Source organism: Mycteria americana, chromosome 3 (genome assembly GCF_035582795.1).
Source record: "Mycteria americana isolate JAX WOST 10 ecotype Jacksonville Zoo and Gardens chromosome 3, USCA_MyAme_1.0, whole genome shotgun sequence".
In the NCBI taxonomy this organism is placed as follows: Eukaryota; Metazoa; Chordata; class Aves; order Ciconiiformes; family Ciconiidae; genus Mycteria; species Mycteria americana.
This window is the reverse complement of record NC_134367.1, coordinates 63,245,330-63,262,394: the sequence shown is the minus strand read 5'-3', so window position 1 is coordinate 63,262,394 and position 17,065 is coordinate 63,245,330. Positions and strand designations below refer to the sequence as shown.

The 17,065-nt window shown below is 45.3% G+C and overlaps 1 protein-coding gene across 1 annotated transcript; it reads left to right on the top strand.

The window, feature by feature from the left end:
- The first annotated feature begins 14,538 nt into the window (after nt 1–14,538).
- On the top strand, nt 14,539–16,762 carry CCN2 (cellular communication network factor 2). Its single transcript, XM_075498760.1, has 5 exons — nt 14,539–14,862; nt 14,967–15,189; nt 15,326–15,577; nt 15,810–16,021; nt 16,341–16,762. Exons 1-5 carry the CDS (start codon nt 14,812–14,814, stop codon nt 16,635–16,637), a joined length of 1,035 nt encoding a protein of 344 aa, XP_075354875.1. The 5' UTR covers nt 14,539–14,811; the 3' UTR covers nt 16,638–16,762.
- Nucleotides 16,763–17,065: the final 303 nt, after the last annotated feature.

The window sequence follows — 17,065 nt, the reverse complement described above, 5'->3', positions numbered from 1 at the left end:
TTCTTGCCACATGCACATCCAAAGCCGATTTCGAGATTTCCAACCCAGATCAAATGCAAGACGCTTGTCCCATAAGGTAAAGAACTAAACTGCAGCCAGGCTTCAGTATAACTTTTTCCAGATGTCAGAGCTCACTACAATCATCTCTAAAATTGATTCTGGTTTGGGCCAACAAGCAACACAAGTATCAGTAAAACATTAATGTCACTGGAGAGTCATTTAACTCCTTGGAAGCACTTAAGATGTCTAGATTAGGAAGGCAAACAACTTGAAGGCATTCTGAGAGGAAAAACACAATTCTCATCTATGCTCCTCGCAGTTAAGAAAGTCCTGGAGAAACAAAATAGGCAGATTCCAACTTCTTAGAACAAGATATATGAGACAGAATGAAAGTGCTTGCGATGGCACACACTTTAGCCAAAAAGGTGGTTTTTAATAAAATTGGGAAAGGGTGTACTGCATTCCCACAGAAATGGTGGAAACATAGATGTTGTCCAAGTTTAGGAAAACAAAATTGTCCACATTTTTGATGTTTGTACCAAAGGAAAAACTACCGCTTTGAACATTTGATGGAAGACTATTAAAGGAAATCATTATTATCATCGTGGCTCCCACCAGTGATACAAAAGGCCAGGATCTGTCAACATTTTCCTTATAAATCCATCTTTCAGTAGAGTCTAAATTGGCCTGAAATAGCTAGTTGGGACCAAAATCTGGATTGTGAGATCTCTGGAAGCAAAACTGCATCTGGCTGTTCACAAAATTCTAGTCTAAAGAGACCATGAGAGCAGAAGAGGGAGCATTTTTAGTGGTTAAAGCTATCTATCTATCTTGTTTGTGCCGCTTTACAGTGCTAATCAGTGGTCAGCAACCGAAAAGGAAGTTTGAAATCAGTGCTGATGAGCATCCAGAAGTCTGCATGCACATTCAGCCACCTCCTCCAGTATTTTCTTCTGAAACATGCCGCTGCCACATAACACAGGCCATCTCATGATATATCTGGAGCTCACATTTCCAAGGACATCCTGGACAAAACCCAGCGAGGAGCACAGCAGAAAAAGAAAGATTCCCAAACATTCCTGGTTTTCAGCAAAGAATCGTTTCATGGCTTAAAACTAGGCTATGTCTAAAGCACGACTATTATTCTAATTTAACAAACCAGTTCATTAGGCTTAAAGGGTAGCACTCAAACTAAAGGATAGACACAGTTTTGCCTTTTGAGCCAGCCCTCCAAAAGTGCCTACCCCAAAGCTGTACACTTGAATGGAAGACAGAGAGGATGTAAAATGAGAAATGCAGTCATAGGGCAAGTCCTATTTGGCAGGTATTTCACCTTATGGACTGAGAATACTGGGTCCCATCCACTGCTCCTATGTCATGGCACTGTGCAGTGGCCCAGGCCACTCTCACGTACATGGTAGCACACCCCAGCTTTCTATTTGCTTCTACAGCTTCCTTCCAGACTTCAACTTCCATAGCTGTAAAAATAAAAAGAGTCAATTGTAAGGTCCATTAACGTTTCCCTGTACCAAGCTAACTAGGCATTGGGCAGAAGAGCAATGGGCCCCGGTACAAAACCCGCCACGGGCTACTCTTTCAGTCATCCCTCCATATGTTTTTCTGCTTTGCAGTTTGTTGATCTTCCCCTCAGCGTTTTCCTTTTTTGCCATTTCTGCTCCAGTTTATGCCACACACCTCTTCTTCCTCACTCGTCCTTCTTCATAATGCTCAGCCCCTTTCCAGTCTCCATGCTCTGGGTACTATGGTCTTGCACTTAACCTCCACTCTCCTTTCAACTGCAACACCGCCTAAAGTCAAACCACCTTACCTGCACTCTCGGGAAATACCCATCCTGGCTTATTGGTTCTCCCCTATTTTACCAGATTTTACAAGCTCTTTTATACAAACATGCTCTTAATCTGTGCGGCACAACTGGCAAAATCAGGACCCGAGTGTGGTCTCTTCAATGCAGAGGCTGTGTTTTACTGTGCATTCCTGCAACACTCTGCACAACTGGTACCCTTCGCACACTAGTTTACTATTAAAAATGTATTACCCCATCAATTCAACAAATTATATAAATGCCTTACATTTTAATTAGCTAGCTAGATTAGATCCTTTAGGAAGACGGTCACTTAAACTCCTAGGCTTACAACAGAACTATTTTGTGAACGAAATCTATATAACAGTATCTGAGAGAAACTTTGAAACAAAATATTACAAGAGAGAAACTGCAGTTGGTGAGACACCAATAAACACACTGTAAATTCTGAGGGTTTGCACAAGAAACACTGAGTCGTGAATTACTATTCCAGAAATGGAAAAATAGAGAGTCTCTTGACATCCAAATAGGGTGAGCAGGCAGTGCTCCAACAAACAAATCAGAAGTGGAAAGAGAAAAAATGTCTTCTCGGATCCAAATAGTTTCGAAAATGAAAACAGGGATTAAAAAAGAAGAATTAAAACATGGGAAGCTGAAGCCTATTCCCATATTTTATTGCGCCACTTGAAAGAAAGCTAAATGCAGGCTCTGTCCTGATGAGAAGCAACATCCTCTGTTTTTCTGCCAGTGTTAGATAAGACTCACTGACGAAGATGGAGTTTAAAATAGGATGGGATTTAAATCGGTGCACAGAAAGAGAGGTCACGCCGCTTCCTCTTCTTTTTTTAAATGCAAGGATGACTTTTCTAACCTGTGCACTTGGGAGGTGGTAGATCAGGTAGATAAGGCTCCCACATCAGCTCTTCCCCCATGCCAATCTGCAAAGCAGGGAGTCTGAAAGAGCAACTGCTGGTAACACTGACAAGTGCTGAATGATACTGCCCTTTGCTAGGAAAGGCAGGAAAACCCCTGAAGGAATAACCTGCAGCAGCTCTCAGACCTGAAGGCACCAGCAACGCAGCCCACACTTCAGCCCTCTGAAAACATCCCTGGCATGTCACCCTTCTGGGAGATGCTTGAGGGGTTTCGGCAGAAACCCAACTACGACTACCTTGGAGAGCTGTTCAGTGTTAGATCCTTTCTGTAGGGACACTTAGATGCAACTTGATAAACACAAAATGGTCACGAAGCAGCTGCGAGGGAAGGTAAGGCCCTCACGTGCGAGTGCCATCAGAGAAGGATTTAGTACCGTCAGGTCTCCACAGGAGCTCTCACTAGACTCCATCCCTCCTGCTCTGTGTCTCAGGAACTCCCCCTGCAACTCCAGCAATGAAAACATATGACATACAGCTACTGTTTCTTTACAAGTAGCAAAGCTTTAGCCAACACTCCCAACTATAATGCGTACTCAAGCACAGAACTCAAGCAAAAGCACAGAAGATGCAGAATGATGGCTGAAGGTCTCCAAAGAGGTCATCAGTGACAGATCCCTACCTGTTGGACTCCCTGGCCTGTTATCCAACACTGAGCCTTTGAACTACCTAGTCCAAGGCAGGCTCTGTACTGCAGACATTCACAACAATGGGATTTGTTTTAGGAACAACTACAGTGACAGAAAACAGTAAAACAGCATTACCAAATTTGCTTTAACATAATAGATTTTAATGACTCTAAATGAATCATAGAACATTTTTTAAGTGTTCCCTGATGTGGGCCAGAAAATGCTCCTTGAAAATACTGGGTTTCCAAACGTCTCTTCAGCCCCATTTACAGTGACAGACATTAAAAAAAGTGAAAACTTTAAAAGTGTTGTTCAGGCCAATCAAGACCAGTAGGTCACTGACACAAAGTGAATTTCAAAATAAACTCCCCCAATGTTTCTCCCTTCCAAAATCAAACCAGAACATTGACGTGTTTAAAAACAAAAAAAAAATCCAAGTTTTTTCTAAGCTTCATTTTGCTGAAAATTAATGCAAGCAATGCACAGGGTCTATTTCATCAGGATGCCCCTTTCTAATGAAAACAAACTTTAATTAGAGCTTCCCAGTTGCCCTAGAAATTTAAGGAAAAAAGACTACAAATGTTCCTGGTGACGCTTTCTCTCAGTTGAGAAAATGATAGGCTGTATAAACTGTGTAAGACAGATGAATACATAGGCAGGCAGATGCCCCCAACTTTAAACACACACCAAAAAAAAAAGTCCCAGAGACCTGAAGGGGATTTTCATAGCCTGTCTGTAGTTATGACTGGTTCCCTAAGAGGAAAACAAGTATCTGACTGCCTTATATTCTCTTGAAAAAAAAAAAAATCTTGTCATAATTTTTAAGTGTGTTGATCATAGTTTTTTTTTAGATCTGACAAACCACAGAAACATCTCCAAAAATATTCTAAAGAAACACGGTGACCTTTCCAGCTTGGAAAGCAGAGATGTTTTAATAACATCATCCAAGCTACTGTACAGGCTGAACAAATCTGTAAGACCCCTCGATGGCCTACCAAAAAGCCTCCCACACTCACCTATACACTGTCCCATAAAAACATCTCGCCTAGGCTAGCAAAGGTAGTCTTAACTACCAGCTCATACCGAGAAGCAGATCAAGGAGCCACCTATCAAAGAGGGGAGCATTGGTCTGAAGATAGAAAAGGAGGTTCGTGGGAACCCGAGCTGAAGGCAGTGAGGAGCAACAGCTAGCTTCACCTCTGTGCTTCAGAGGAGGCAATTCACTTAAGACCCAAGGAAAACGAGGAAAGGTGGCGAAAAGGCACTGAGACTCAGGCTGCTGTAGGAATGGGAAAATAATGTTCAGAAAAAGGAGAAAGCTTCCAAAATGAACAGGGATTTGATACACAAATGATGCAAAAGTAAGTGAATACTTGGCAAGGTGCAAAGGGCAGAGGTGGGCAGGGAAGAAAGTTTTACCCCTTGTGCTCTGGTGATGACATGTTACAGCTGGTCAGGCAGAGTGTCACCACTGTCCTATGGTCCCTCGGCTGAAGCTATCTATAGCTGGGCATCGTATTATGCTTAACAATTATCTCAGCCCCTACATTTACTTACTGGTTCAAAACTTCCTTCCAAGCAAGAGCAGTCATTAAGCAAGAGGATCACATACCTTGGGTCTATTTTCACCAGAAGTCTCCCGGCATCGATACTGTGGCCTCATATCACACAAATTATGGATGCTCTACTGTCTTAACCTTTGGAATTTTTTTCTCTCCACCTTCCCTGTTATTCCCATCTTAGTTCTCCCCAAAACCCTAAGGCATTGGTTCACTTAGTCTAGGTCTATCAAACATGCTCTAAGTCCTGCAACTATTTTCCTGCTTGGCTTTCTTGGTAAGTATCTGTGGGACATAACTTCCTGTTACCTTGGCTTTTTTTTGTTGCATATTAATTTTTTTTAATAATTAAGTGATGAGAATGTACTGCTCTGAGTTGGTCTGCACGAAAAGGAGGAAAAATGAAGGAATTTTGAGCAAAAACATAATTTTGGCAGGATTTGCTCTGATGGCCTTCAAGAAACAAAAATTAGACACCTCATCCATTCATCAACTGATTTGGCTTGAAATACAGTATGTGTGGTTTTCTTGCTGGAATTATATCATAATGAAATAACCTTTTTCAAATGTCAAAAGTGCATTATGAATCAGCTCTGGACATAATGTAAAATGAAGCCTCTGCTGGAATGAACCTGTGACCTCTAGCACCAGAAACACACATCTATAGCTTTTCGGCTAAAAGAATGATTCAATTACACTACAGTAACTGTGCTGTCCATTCATCCTAAACCATGATGAAGAGTAGAAATAGAAGGGCTAACACATCTAGTCAAAGCGTTGGATGTCTTAAACCCTCAAAAAGGATTGCTGTAATTTCCCTCAAACTTCAAAATCTTTTTTTTTTCCCTGAAAAGAATAAAGTGATGAAAATGAAAAAGCCATAGAAAGGGTTCTGGAATTACAAACCACGTAATGCTGGTTTTGCTCTTGGTTTTGTCTTTGTACATGTATTGATTCTTTAAATGTTACGAAACACACACCATGTCCAGAATTAGTATCTTGACACTGTACTTTGCAAAAGCACTCTAACCAGGGTCTAGGTTTTTACATTGTTAGGTGCCTGCCTTTTTATTCTCTTCTTTTACACACTCACACTTCATTGCCAACTTCCTCAGCGCATGTTCTAGGAAAAAAGCTTTGACAAACCAAGCTGAAAGTGCTCTAGGGAGAGTGGGACAGAAGTGTAGGTATCTTTAAAAGTGATTTATATGACACTGTGACACCGACTCAGGTCAGTGTTCTCCAGGTTTTTATTACTGCAAGAGACCAGGTAAGTGCAATAAACTGCGGTACAACCTTCAGTATGTTTCTGACTTTAATTCCTTATATAACTCATGCATGATTGGAACTAAGGGAAAATTCTGAAATTGCTCTGAATTTATTTAATTTTATCTTCTTCTGTTTGCATTTTTATCTCCAGTTAACTCCCTGAATTTGTAACAACCATCCCTAAAAAAAACAAGAAATGTGAGGTTTAGGCACAAGTTTGCCAAATGTATAAATCTTCTTGTGATCTTAGATGTTTATTGTTGAACAAAACCAGCCTTGCATTCCTTGAGACTTTCAATATACTTAACATAGTTCCATTCAAACCTAGATACATTACCTCCCAAAAGCATAAACAAATTCCTTATGTCTTATTTGGAAACTGGACCATTAATTCTCTTTTTTTTTTGTGTATGTTAGGCACAAGGTTGTGGAATAGGCATTGATCAATATACTATACACAAAGAATGTGGATTTCTCCCAGGTTCCTTTTGATGATAGTTCAACAGTCCAGGAATCACAGACGTACGAAAAACACAGAAAATTTTCACCCAAAGAATTGTTTTCCTTCCCATCCTACTTTCACTTTTAACATCAAAAGCAAAGACCTGCTTGCCATATTTTCCTCTGCATTCTAAAATAACACATTTAGCAAGTAATACACAGGATTGTTACTTCTCATGATAGGTTACAGAAACATATATGTGATTTTTGCATTTCTCCTTTAATTCTGCCTTTTTCCTCACTTATTCTATCTCATTACAGATCTGTGCACTCAGATCTGGAGGATTTTATAAAGAAAATGTGCCTGATCCACTCCTTTCGGTTGCTTTCCTGATCATGAAGTAGTTCCTGAAAATTACTTCATTCTTTCCCAAAGATTGTTGACTACGTTGTCCAATGATAAAACTCCCTAACACAAACCCAAAAAGCATGAAACACGCAGTCGTTCCACCGTGCCCCTCAAGACAGCCTGTTCCCGAGTGCAGCGGGGCAAGGGAAAACGGAGAATGGCATCCGAAGGTGCTCAGAACAGGCACACCCAGACTTCGCTGCAGACACATCTCCTCTCTTCTTCTGGCAAATGAGTTCGCCCGTGGTTGAACAGACCTGAACACTGTTTCTCGGTGGTAAAACGCTGTGAAGGCGGTGGGAAGGAAGCTGCCAAGCCCACCTCATCTTTGGCTGGTTCATTTACACCACGCTCCTCACACACCATTTCCTCCACTTCCTTCTGTGTCCTCCCCCCAACCCTTCCCACACAAACACATACGTGCACCTCTCTCTTCAGCCCTGTTTACCCTTTCCCACTCAGCACCACAGCTGGTTGTCTCTGGGTACAGGCTCAAATCCGGCACGTGGGTGGGAAGCTGACAGGCGGGATAAGCCCCTTTCCACCCTCTTGTCATGCTGCGGAAAATCTACACATCTCACACCTACATCCCCATCTCTGCCCACATCCCTCCTCCTCAAAACTGCACCAGGACAACAGGGAGGGCAGGATCGTGGCTGACAGCTGTGCTGCTACCGCAGACCACGCGCTGCAAGAGCAGCTGTGGTCAGACATGGCACAAGAAAGTAGCCCCGCAGACGGGGCCAAGGCATGAGGAACGCATCCCCCTTCCTCATCCTCGCTGCGCAGGACCCACAGAGAGTCCAGCTACTCATGTGTTAAGCAGACAGAGTGGATTTCACCGACACTAACAGTCCCACAAGAACAACCCTTTTCTATCAAGTCGGCAAAACTTTCCTCACTGTGTCCTCTGCCTTGCAAAGATGCCTTGCCTCTGCCTAGCATTTTTTCTTCATTAGCAAATAGTCCTAACGTGGGAAAAGCCTTTCGTCAGAACAACAGGGATTTTGCAAGTACTGTACCACTCCCACTTGTCATCTTCCCTCCTGAGGCAGGAAAACAATTCAGTCACATTCTCCTTACATCTGGACAGAAAAGCTGGTTGGAATGAATAAGAAAAACAGCGTGGTTTTGCGATGCAGTGAACCATTCAGCTTGTCCCAGCTGCAGAAACCCTGTAGTTCCTTCCTCCAAACAACCCTTTCATTCCTAGCACATCCACTCTTCTCTTGCGCCCATTCTTCTCCCCGTAAGAGACTGGCCAGGGCACGCACTGGAATACAACATTTGCCTCCGTGGCTTCTTGGGCAGCACAGTCCTTTCCAAACTTCTACTCCCCCCTGTGGCAGCTTGACGGCAAAAAAAGAAATACAAAGCATGCTTCCCAAGTCATGTACTCTACCGACACTCTTTGCAAGCCATTTATGAAGAAAAAAAAGATACGTGAAGGCCTAGGCGAGGTCTCACTGAATTTAAGATGGTAAAATAAGAAAGCTGTTCCTGGGGAATTTGAAATTCAACCCTCTGTATCTTGTGAGTGACATAAGGAGAAAGAAAAAGATGTGGCTAGTTCATATATGCTTTTAAAACTCATCTGAAATTTTTGTATTAGAAAGTTCCTAACTCACAGGGTGAACACTGGTTAGGACAGTTTTAGGATTTTCAAATACCATGCAAATCTTAGGTAATAAAAAAAGGCAATTGATGAACTGTCTTTTCATCCCATGTCATAATTGAATCTTAAATAATCATACAGATCTACCATGCTATTAAGGTTAGACTTCTCCACAAGATCCATCACGGGTAACTTCCTCACAAGAAATGCACCACAAATAACTTCATAGACCCTGTCTTCATAAAGACCCCATTGTCCAAAATGGTCAAAACAAACACCTAGGTACAGTAAAAACCTAACCTTGATTTCTATTTAAAACCCTTTAATAAAAGGGTTATAAATGGAGTAATATGCTCAGGAACACTTGCTGTTAGTGTGAGTCCTACCACTTTTACAACTTCATGCTTATTACTTAAAAGCCACTCATCACCAAGACATTTGTAGCAACATGGTTATAAACTCTAGACCTGGGACCATTGCCGTTTAAAACAACTAAGTTTCCTCAATTAGTTCCTGCAGGAAATCAAAATATCTTAGAAATGTCCCCACTTCCCTAACAATGCACGTTTCTTGGAGTATCTGCTTTTCTCGGCTCCACGTAAGAAATGCTCTGACAGAGAATTTCCCACCGACACCAGAGAGATTAGCATTGTAAGATGGTTTTCAGACCTGGTCCAGTAGTTGCTAAATTCCACACACATCCGCAGGTCAATAAGGAAGCCACCTTGGCTGTTGTAGGTTACATCCTAGTTTCCCGGTCTGCGTCACTTGTACAGATGTATTTACACAGGTCACATACCACACATCACTTGCTGAAAAAACAGCCGGCCAAGCTGGCAACTGAACCATGAGGAACCATTTTCCTGAAAATCAAACAATCTCTAAAATCCTATGTTAATACGTTGAGGATATTACATTCTTTTGTAGGTCAGCTGATGCAGCGTGCTTATCAAGTCCTACAGAAGCATTATAGACCGATACAATAACCCAACTCCTCCACTTTCTCAGGAAGGCCTGTGTAAACAGAAAAGCCCATGCTACACTATACCAAGGTCAGTGAACTCAGGTTGCATCAAAAAGGGAGCAAATTTTACAGACAGTGATCTCTCTCTTTCTCCCCAAAGAAAATACTCTATTCATCATCCCCAAATGTACAAATCTCAATCCTATCCTATCAGACAACATAGACAAATGTATCCCACAGGATCGTCCACAGGACTCTACTTCTCCACAGCATATACAACACAAATTAAGAGATCCCATAGTTTACAGCAGAGCAAACTGCATTTGTTAAGTGAAGTCCCTAATATGGTCAAGTCTTAATTAAACATCGATGTCTGTCAGCTTGGGGGAAAAAACCCACAAAACCTCAAAATTTACACTGACAGCTCCTGAGAGAAGCAGGTTGAAAAACTGGAAATAAAATCACATGCACTTTAGAATAAGCAGATCCGATTCATTCCTGCCCACATAAGCCACGACAGAGTGGGAGGAAGCGTTCCTCCAGCTGTTTAGCACGTGGTTCCTCTAAGAAACCGGCCTCAAAGGATTTCTGGTGGATGTTCTGAAACTCCCTGGCCACGTTTCCCCTCCAGCCAGTGACACTTACTTTTTATGAATTGTTAACCATTTATAGGACAATTGTCAAAGGAGTGGTTAGTGACTCACTGCAGTCCTACGCTAGTTGACTTACTGCAAGAGGTTGTGAACCTCAGTCAAATCTGAGAAATAAACAACTGAAAGTCTCTTCCCTCCTTACTCATCTTTGTGAGCTGTGGAACGGCTCTGCGCTTCCCCACAAAAACCTAGGACAGCCAACCTCTGCACAGATGTAGCTCCCTACAGTGCTGATAAGATCTATGGCAAATTTTTCAGAATAAAATCAGACATACTGAACCTGAGGCTCGGTAGGTAAAGGACCTTTGGCTTGATGCTACTTACAATCTCTCTTTCATACAAATAGTTTTACATGTGCTTTGAATGCTCATTTAGATTAATTCTACTTCCAATAATCACTTTGCTGCTTTAAGACCACACACATTCATAAAAAACTCCAGCTACTTTTTAAGAATGAAGCCAAGAGGTTAAAACAGCATTCTCAGTGACTCTAGAATTAACAAAATATTACACGTTAGAACATAATGAACATAAGTTTAAGTAATGATGATTACTGAAAACAACAGAACTCAGATCTGCTAATGGGAATCACATCTGACGGTTTTGCTTTGCTCATACTGCTGAGTAGCTTTAGCTCAATGGGCTTGGACTTCTCAAGTCCAAGTATTTTGATGGCCAACAGTGCATTCAGTGAATCTGCCCAACTGACGCTAGCAGAGAATCTGACCCAGTATCGCAAGGAACTTGGACTAGGTCCGCCAGTTCATTCAGCAGCAAACATTTCCATAGGCCCTATGCCATCCACTGCACCGCCCAGCCTTCTTATTCTGGTTCACTTTGGAGAAAAGCTAATGCCTCTCATTGGTAAGATTAGCTGACGTGAACTGTCACGGCTCCAAAGCGGAAGGCTTGCACCACGTGCCTCACTCTAACAAAGCGATACAAATGGCACACCGTGGATAACTTGCTTGACAGCTCCTGGGAAATGAAGTTTTCTATTTTGCTTTGCCTTTGTTGATTCACGTGCTCACGCATGCCTCCAGAAAAGGATGAGTAAAAGCCCAGCAAGTAGTCTACTTCAGAGCACTTTCTATGCCTACAGATACATAGAATAAGTTACCAGATGACTTCTAAGAAAGACAAATACCAGGCAACCACATTCACGATGGAATAAATCTCTTTATTTTTATTCTGTGTCTATTTCTGAGCTAGCAGAGTAAGTCTTGCTTGGAATCTGCATTTTAAGCAAAAGCCTACTAACGTAACTTTAACTAGACCTCTCAGGATCTTGAGATATATTTATTACAATTTTTAAGAAATATCCTGGTGAGCATTTTGGGAAAGGAACTAATTGGCATACTAAACCTGAGGCAAGCCAGAAATGTCTGAAGCCAGCTACAGGCCTATCATGATGATAAACAGCTCACGGTCCAGATGTCCATATATGGCAAGACTTCCTATAAGACTGACAGTACTGTATGTGCATTGCGTATGGTTCTTGGATCAGATTCACATTCCTCGGGTATGTTTCTCTGGGAGCTTTTGATTTCCGCTTTGAGGGCTGGCTCAGACCTCCAATTGCTCTTATAAAAAAATATCTGTGACTGAAAGTTGAAAATGTGCAAGATTCTTTCTTTAAGTACACAAACACTCCAAGTCTAGCCACTTTCCTGTAGTCTTGCCAGGTTTTCAGTATGTCTGATACCTGATCAAGTGACTTTTTGGGGGAAAGGAGGAAAAAAAAGAAGGAAAAACACAAGAGAGGAATGTAGCATATCCACACCTGTACATTTTACAAGACTTCACCAAAGGAACTATACCAACTGAAGCTCATGTAGACACACACATACCGTATATAGCTGTGTAAACAAGTCTGCAAGGCCGGTGTAGTGAATTCCTAGTTTCAGCAGAAAAAATATACTATCTTAAAAGCATGTGCTGTATAAACACCTGTATGGAAGTCAAAATTAGCATATTTTAACCATTTTATGCATCAATGCCAAGATGTACTTCTCCAACCCATAACATATTGTCACCAGAAAGGATAAGCTGAGGACTGACTGGACTCTGAAAGAACTACCTTTGCTTCCAGGTTCCCTTCGCCCCTGTACATACATACACAAGCACAAACAAGGTACCTGATGTGTCACATCTACCAGCACAGAAACCAAAGTGACAAAAAGGCAAACCCGATGGACTCTGATTCTTACCCACTTTCATGGGTTCGTACAACTTGTAATTCAGTGGGCTAATGCCCGATTCACAGTGGTGCAAGACCAGAATTAGTTCTGAAGTCCAAATGCCTATTTAAGTCTTTTTTCTCAGGGCAGCAAGTGGATGGGGCTTGCTGTACTTGGCCCGCAGTGTGAGGACTTAGGACAGATATATCCTTTAATTTTGGACTTCCTGGCTTTCTGGTGGTTTGTTACTTTTAAACATACTTTTTCTGTCAGTGAGATTCTTAGGTTTTGTTTAATAAAATTGTTTCTCTGAAAAAACCTCTTCCATGGAAAGTTATAAAACATGTCTAGAGCCTCTCTCTCTCTGATGTTCTCCTACCATATTTAGGCATTTAAAAAAGGCATTCTGTTTACCTGGGTACATTTGCATTTTGGTATGCATGTCATACATAGTTTGGTACACATATTATTTACCCAGCACTGAGGCCATTGGAGTCCTTCAAGTAAACAGAGATTTCGGGAGGCCTCATGGGTTTGGGAACATATATTATTTACCATAACTGTTCCTCTGGGATTTCTTTTTTTCTTTCAGAGCCAATCTCATTTCTTTTAATGGAGAATTTCAAGTAGAAGAAATGACATCCAAACGACTTTACCAGCCAAAGTACAGTGCTGGCAGAATATAAATAACAGTTTTACAGTACAATATATCCTACTGGGGCTTTACATGAAAACATTTCTTTTTCCCTCAAGAATCCTGTGCATATATATTGCTGTATCATAGCGTGGAAGTATGCCTACATATGGAGGGACGGAAAGAAGGGGGAGCGTGGCAGCGGGAGAAAGCCTACATGCAAAAGATCGTATCTTTTAAGATATCCATCAGATTTCAGTTTGCCTAATAAGATGCATTAAGCCGGTCTCTCTCATTAAACACTAACGTACTTCTACAGGTCAAAAGCCAAAACGCTGGCATTCCTTGCATTAAAGCAGAGGTCAAACAACATAACGTCACTGAATATTCAAATGATACGTGGGGAGGTGGGGGAAGAACCATCCTCCTGGTTCAAAAAAAAAAAAAGAAAACCATGACAGTTATCTGCAATGATTTAATACAAGCCACAATGCTTAGGTCTTGGGTTCAGTCAAATACAAACCACAGCGTTTAGGTTTTGGCTGAGTGCGGTGGCATGCCAGTCTCTTCTTGTTGTAATCCTGGGGTGGACCTTCAGCAAGGTTTGGAAGCAGGGATGTGCGAGGAACGTGTTGCTCAGAAATGACAGCTGCACACAGGCAGTGGGAAAATAATAGCCACTTCTTCCACGCTTCAGACTCCGTCTGCTGTGCCAAATATTTCAGAGTAAATAGGCACTCTCTCTATTCATAGAGAGCATCTATTAGGGAAGGAACACATTACAAATATTCAGTATGATTCAGTGGTACACAGAGTCAATTTATACCCGGTAGTGTAATTACACCTTTTTTTGGTGGTACCAAAGCACCGGGACCGTTCGCCGCCGGGCACCGGCACCCCGAGGCGAGGGCCCCGCCGGCCGGCCGGCCGCCCCCGGGGAGCTCGGCGGGTTCGGGCCACCCCCGAAACCACCCGCCTCCCGTCCCCTCTGCCCAGGGGAGGGACGAGGGGCGAGCGGGGAGAAGAGAGGACGGGAAATAACGGATTCCCCCGGCCGCCCCTGGCAACCGCCCCGCCGCCCCCCTCGCCCCTTCCCGCCGGCCCCGCCGCCTGCCTCGAAATAACGCGCTGCCGGGGGGGTGGGGGGCGGCCCAGAGCCGCTGGCAGCGGAGGTGACTCACATTTAAAAAACATCAGGATGAAAAATAAAAAGAAAGACGGGGGGGGGGGCAGTGCGTTCGGGGGGGGCGCAGACGGAGGAATGCGGGAGTCAGGGGTCAGGGCCGCTCCGGGGCGGCGGCGGCGGCGCGGGGCGGCGGCCGGCGCGGCGCGGCGCGCAGGAATGCGCGGAATGTCGCTGTTTGTCCGCGGCCCCATTCAGCCCATTGGCGAGGCCGCGCCGCCGCCGCGTATAAAGGGGCGCCCGCCCCGGCACTCCGCAGTCACACAGCCACTCTCCCGCCGGACTCGGGAAGAGCGGAGCGGAGGAGAGCGGAGCAGCGCAGCACAGAGCAGCCACCCGCCCGCCGGCCCAGCGCCCACCGCCACAGGCCCGTCCGCGCAGCGCCGCTGAGGAGAATCGCCCGGCGGGAAACTCTCCTCTCCTCACCTCGGCTCACCTCACCTCACAGCCCCTCCGCCGGGCAGCCCGACGCCGCTGCCTGCCCGACGCCGCGCCGCCCACAAGCCGACGACCGCCGCAGGATGGCCCCTGCCAGCTTCGCCGTAGCCCTTCTTCTCGCCCTCCTCAGCCCGGTAAGTGCCGCCGCCCGCGGCGCCGCCGCCCCTGCCCCGGCCCCGGCCGGCGCGGTCCCGGCGGCGGTCCTGACGCCCCTCTCTCTCTCCCCCGCCGCTCGCAGGAGGCGCAGGGCCAGGAGTGCAGCGGGCAGTGCCAGTGCGGCGCGGGGCCCGGCCCCACCTGCCCCGCCGGCGTCTCCCTGGTGCCCGACGGCTGCGGCTGCTGCCGCGTCTGCGCCAGGCAGCTGGGCGAGCTCTGCACCGAGCGCGACCCCTGCGACCACCACAAGGGGCTCTTCTGCGACTTCGGCTCCCCCGCCAACCGCAGGATCGGCGTCTGCACCGGTGAGTGGGGGCCGGGGCTACCGCCAGCCGGGGGGACAGGGACGCGGTCCCGCGGGGCTGGGGAAGGCGGAAGCCGGGGCTGCGGCCCTGCCCCGCTGCACCTCCCGCCTCACCCTCCGCCTCCTGCCCCTCGCAGCTCGGGACGGCGCCCCGTGCGTCTTCGGCGGCATGGTGTACCGGAGCGGCGAGTCCTTCCAGAGCAGCTGCAAGTACCAGTGCACCTGCCTGGACGGGGCGGTGGGCTGCGTGCCCCTCTGCAGCATGGACGTCCGCCTGCCCAGCCCTGACTGCCCCTACCCGCGCCGGGTGAAGCTCCCTGGAAAGTGCTGCGAGGAGTGGGTCTGTGATGAGGCCAAAGAGCAGACCGCCGTGGGACCTGCTCTCGCTGGTGAGTGGGGGTCCCTCTGCAGATGGCAGCCTGGGTGGAAGGGGCACCCCGCATGGAGGTTGAAGGCAGTGGGATGGGTTGACGCAGGGCATCTGGCAGCTGGAGTGCAGCGGTTAGTGGGGTCACCCCACAGATAAGCATGGCTGCCTGAATTTCGAAGGAAAAGGAAGAGAGCTTCTAGCGGGGCATGAGATCAGACAGTGGTCTCATCCTGGCTGTCTGTCCCTTGCAGCTTACAGACTGGAAGATACTTACGGTCCAGACCCAACAATGATGCGTGCCAACTGCCTGGTGCAGACCACTGAATGGAGTGCTTGCTCCAAGACCTGTGGCATGGGCATCTCAACCAGGGTCACCAATGACAATGCCTTCTGTAGACTGGAGAAACAAAGTAGACTGTGCATGGTCAGACCTTGTGAAGCAGACCTGGAGGAGAACATCAAGGTAAATAGTCTCATCTTTATGTATGATCTACTAGGATGCTTCCATTCACTAGCAAAAACCCAGTGTCTTACCAAAAAAATGTGCAGTTCTGACAGGTAGTCAGTTTCAAGTGGTTTCCCTTTAAATTTGAGTTTTGCCCCAGTGGTGAATAGTTTACAAGTAAATTTTCTCTCATGCTGTGTTATGGCACTATGTAAGATACTCTTGCTTAATGAAAATATAATAAGGATTAGTATGTCTGCTTGCCCTTAGCTTGCAAACTTAGTGCTGTGTGAAAGCCTGCCTTCTAAACATTTTGTATTCACTTATATCCTAACAGAAAGGCAAAAAGTGCATTCGCACCCCCAAAATCTCCAAGCCTATCAAGTTTGAGCTGTCTGGCTGCACCAGCGTGAAGACCTACAGAGCTAAGTTCTGTGGTGTCTGCACTGACGGGCGCTGCTGCACGCCCCACAGAACAGCCACCCTCCCCGTGGAGTTCAAGTGCCCTGATGGGGAGATCATGAAAAGGAAAATGATGTTCATCAAGACCTGCGCATGCCACTACAACTGCCCTGGAGACAATGACATCTTTGAGTCTCTGTACTACAGAAAGATGTATGGAGACATGGCATAAAGCCAGAAGGAGACGCTAACTAGATTCTCAACTTGAACTGATTTGCATCTCATTTTGTAAACATGATTCAATAGCACAAGGTATTTAAATCAGTTTTTTTTTAATTTCAACAAACTGCTCCATGTGACTTAAGACAATTTTTCTACTGACCCCAAACGGTGGTTTGAAGAAGAAGGTAAAATGGACAGTGGGACCACAGCAAGACACAGCTTCAGAACACGCTGTTTGTGAGGTGGTGTGAAGGGGTTAAGGGAAATAGGCAGGGAAAGCAGAGTCAAGCAAATGTTCCCTTAATGTGGTACAGCGTGCTTCATCTAGTAGTGCAATTGAGAAGGAGACCATTAACATGTTTGCTGGCGCTGGTTTAGTGACAGCAACAGCTGGAATGCAAACCCTCGCCCAGCAAAGTGCTAAGTAGAAGGTGTTCT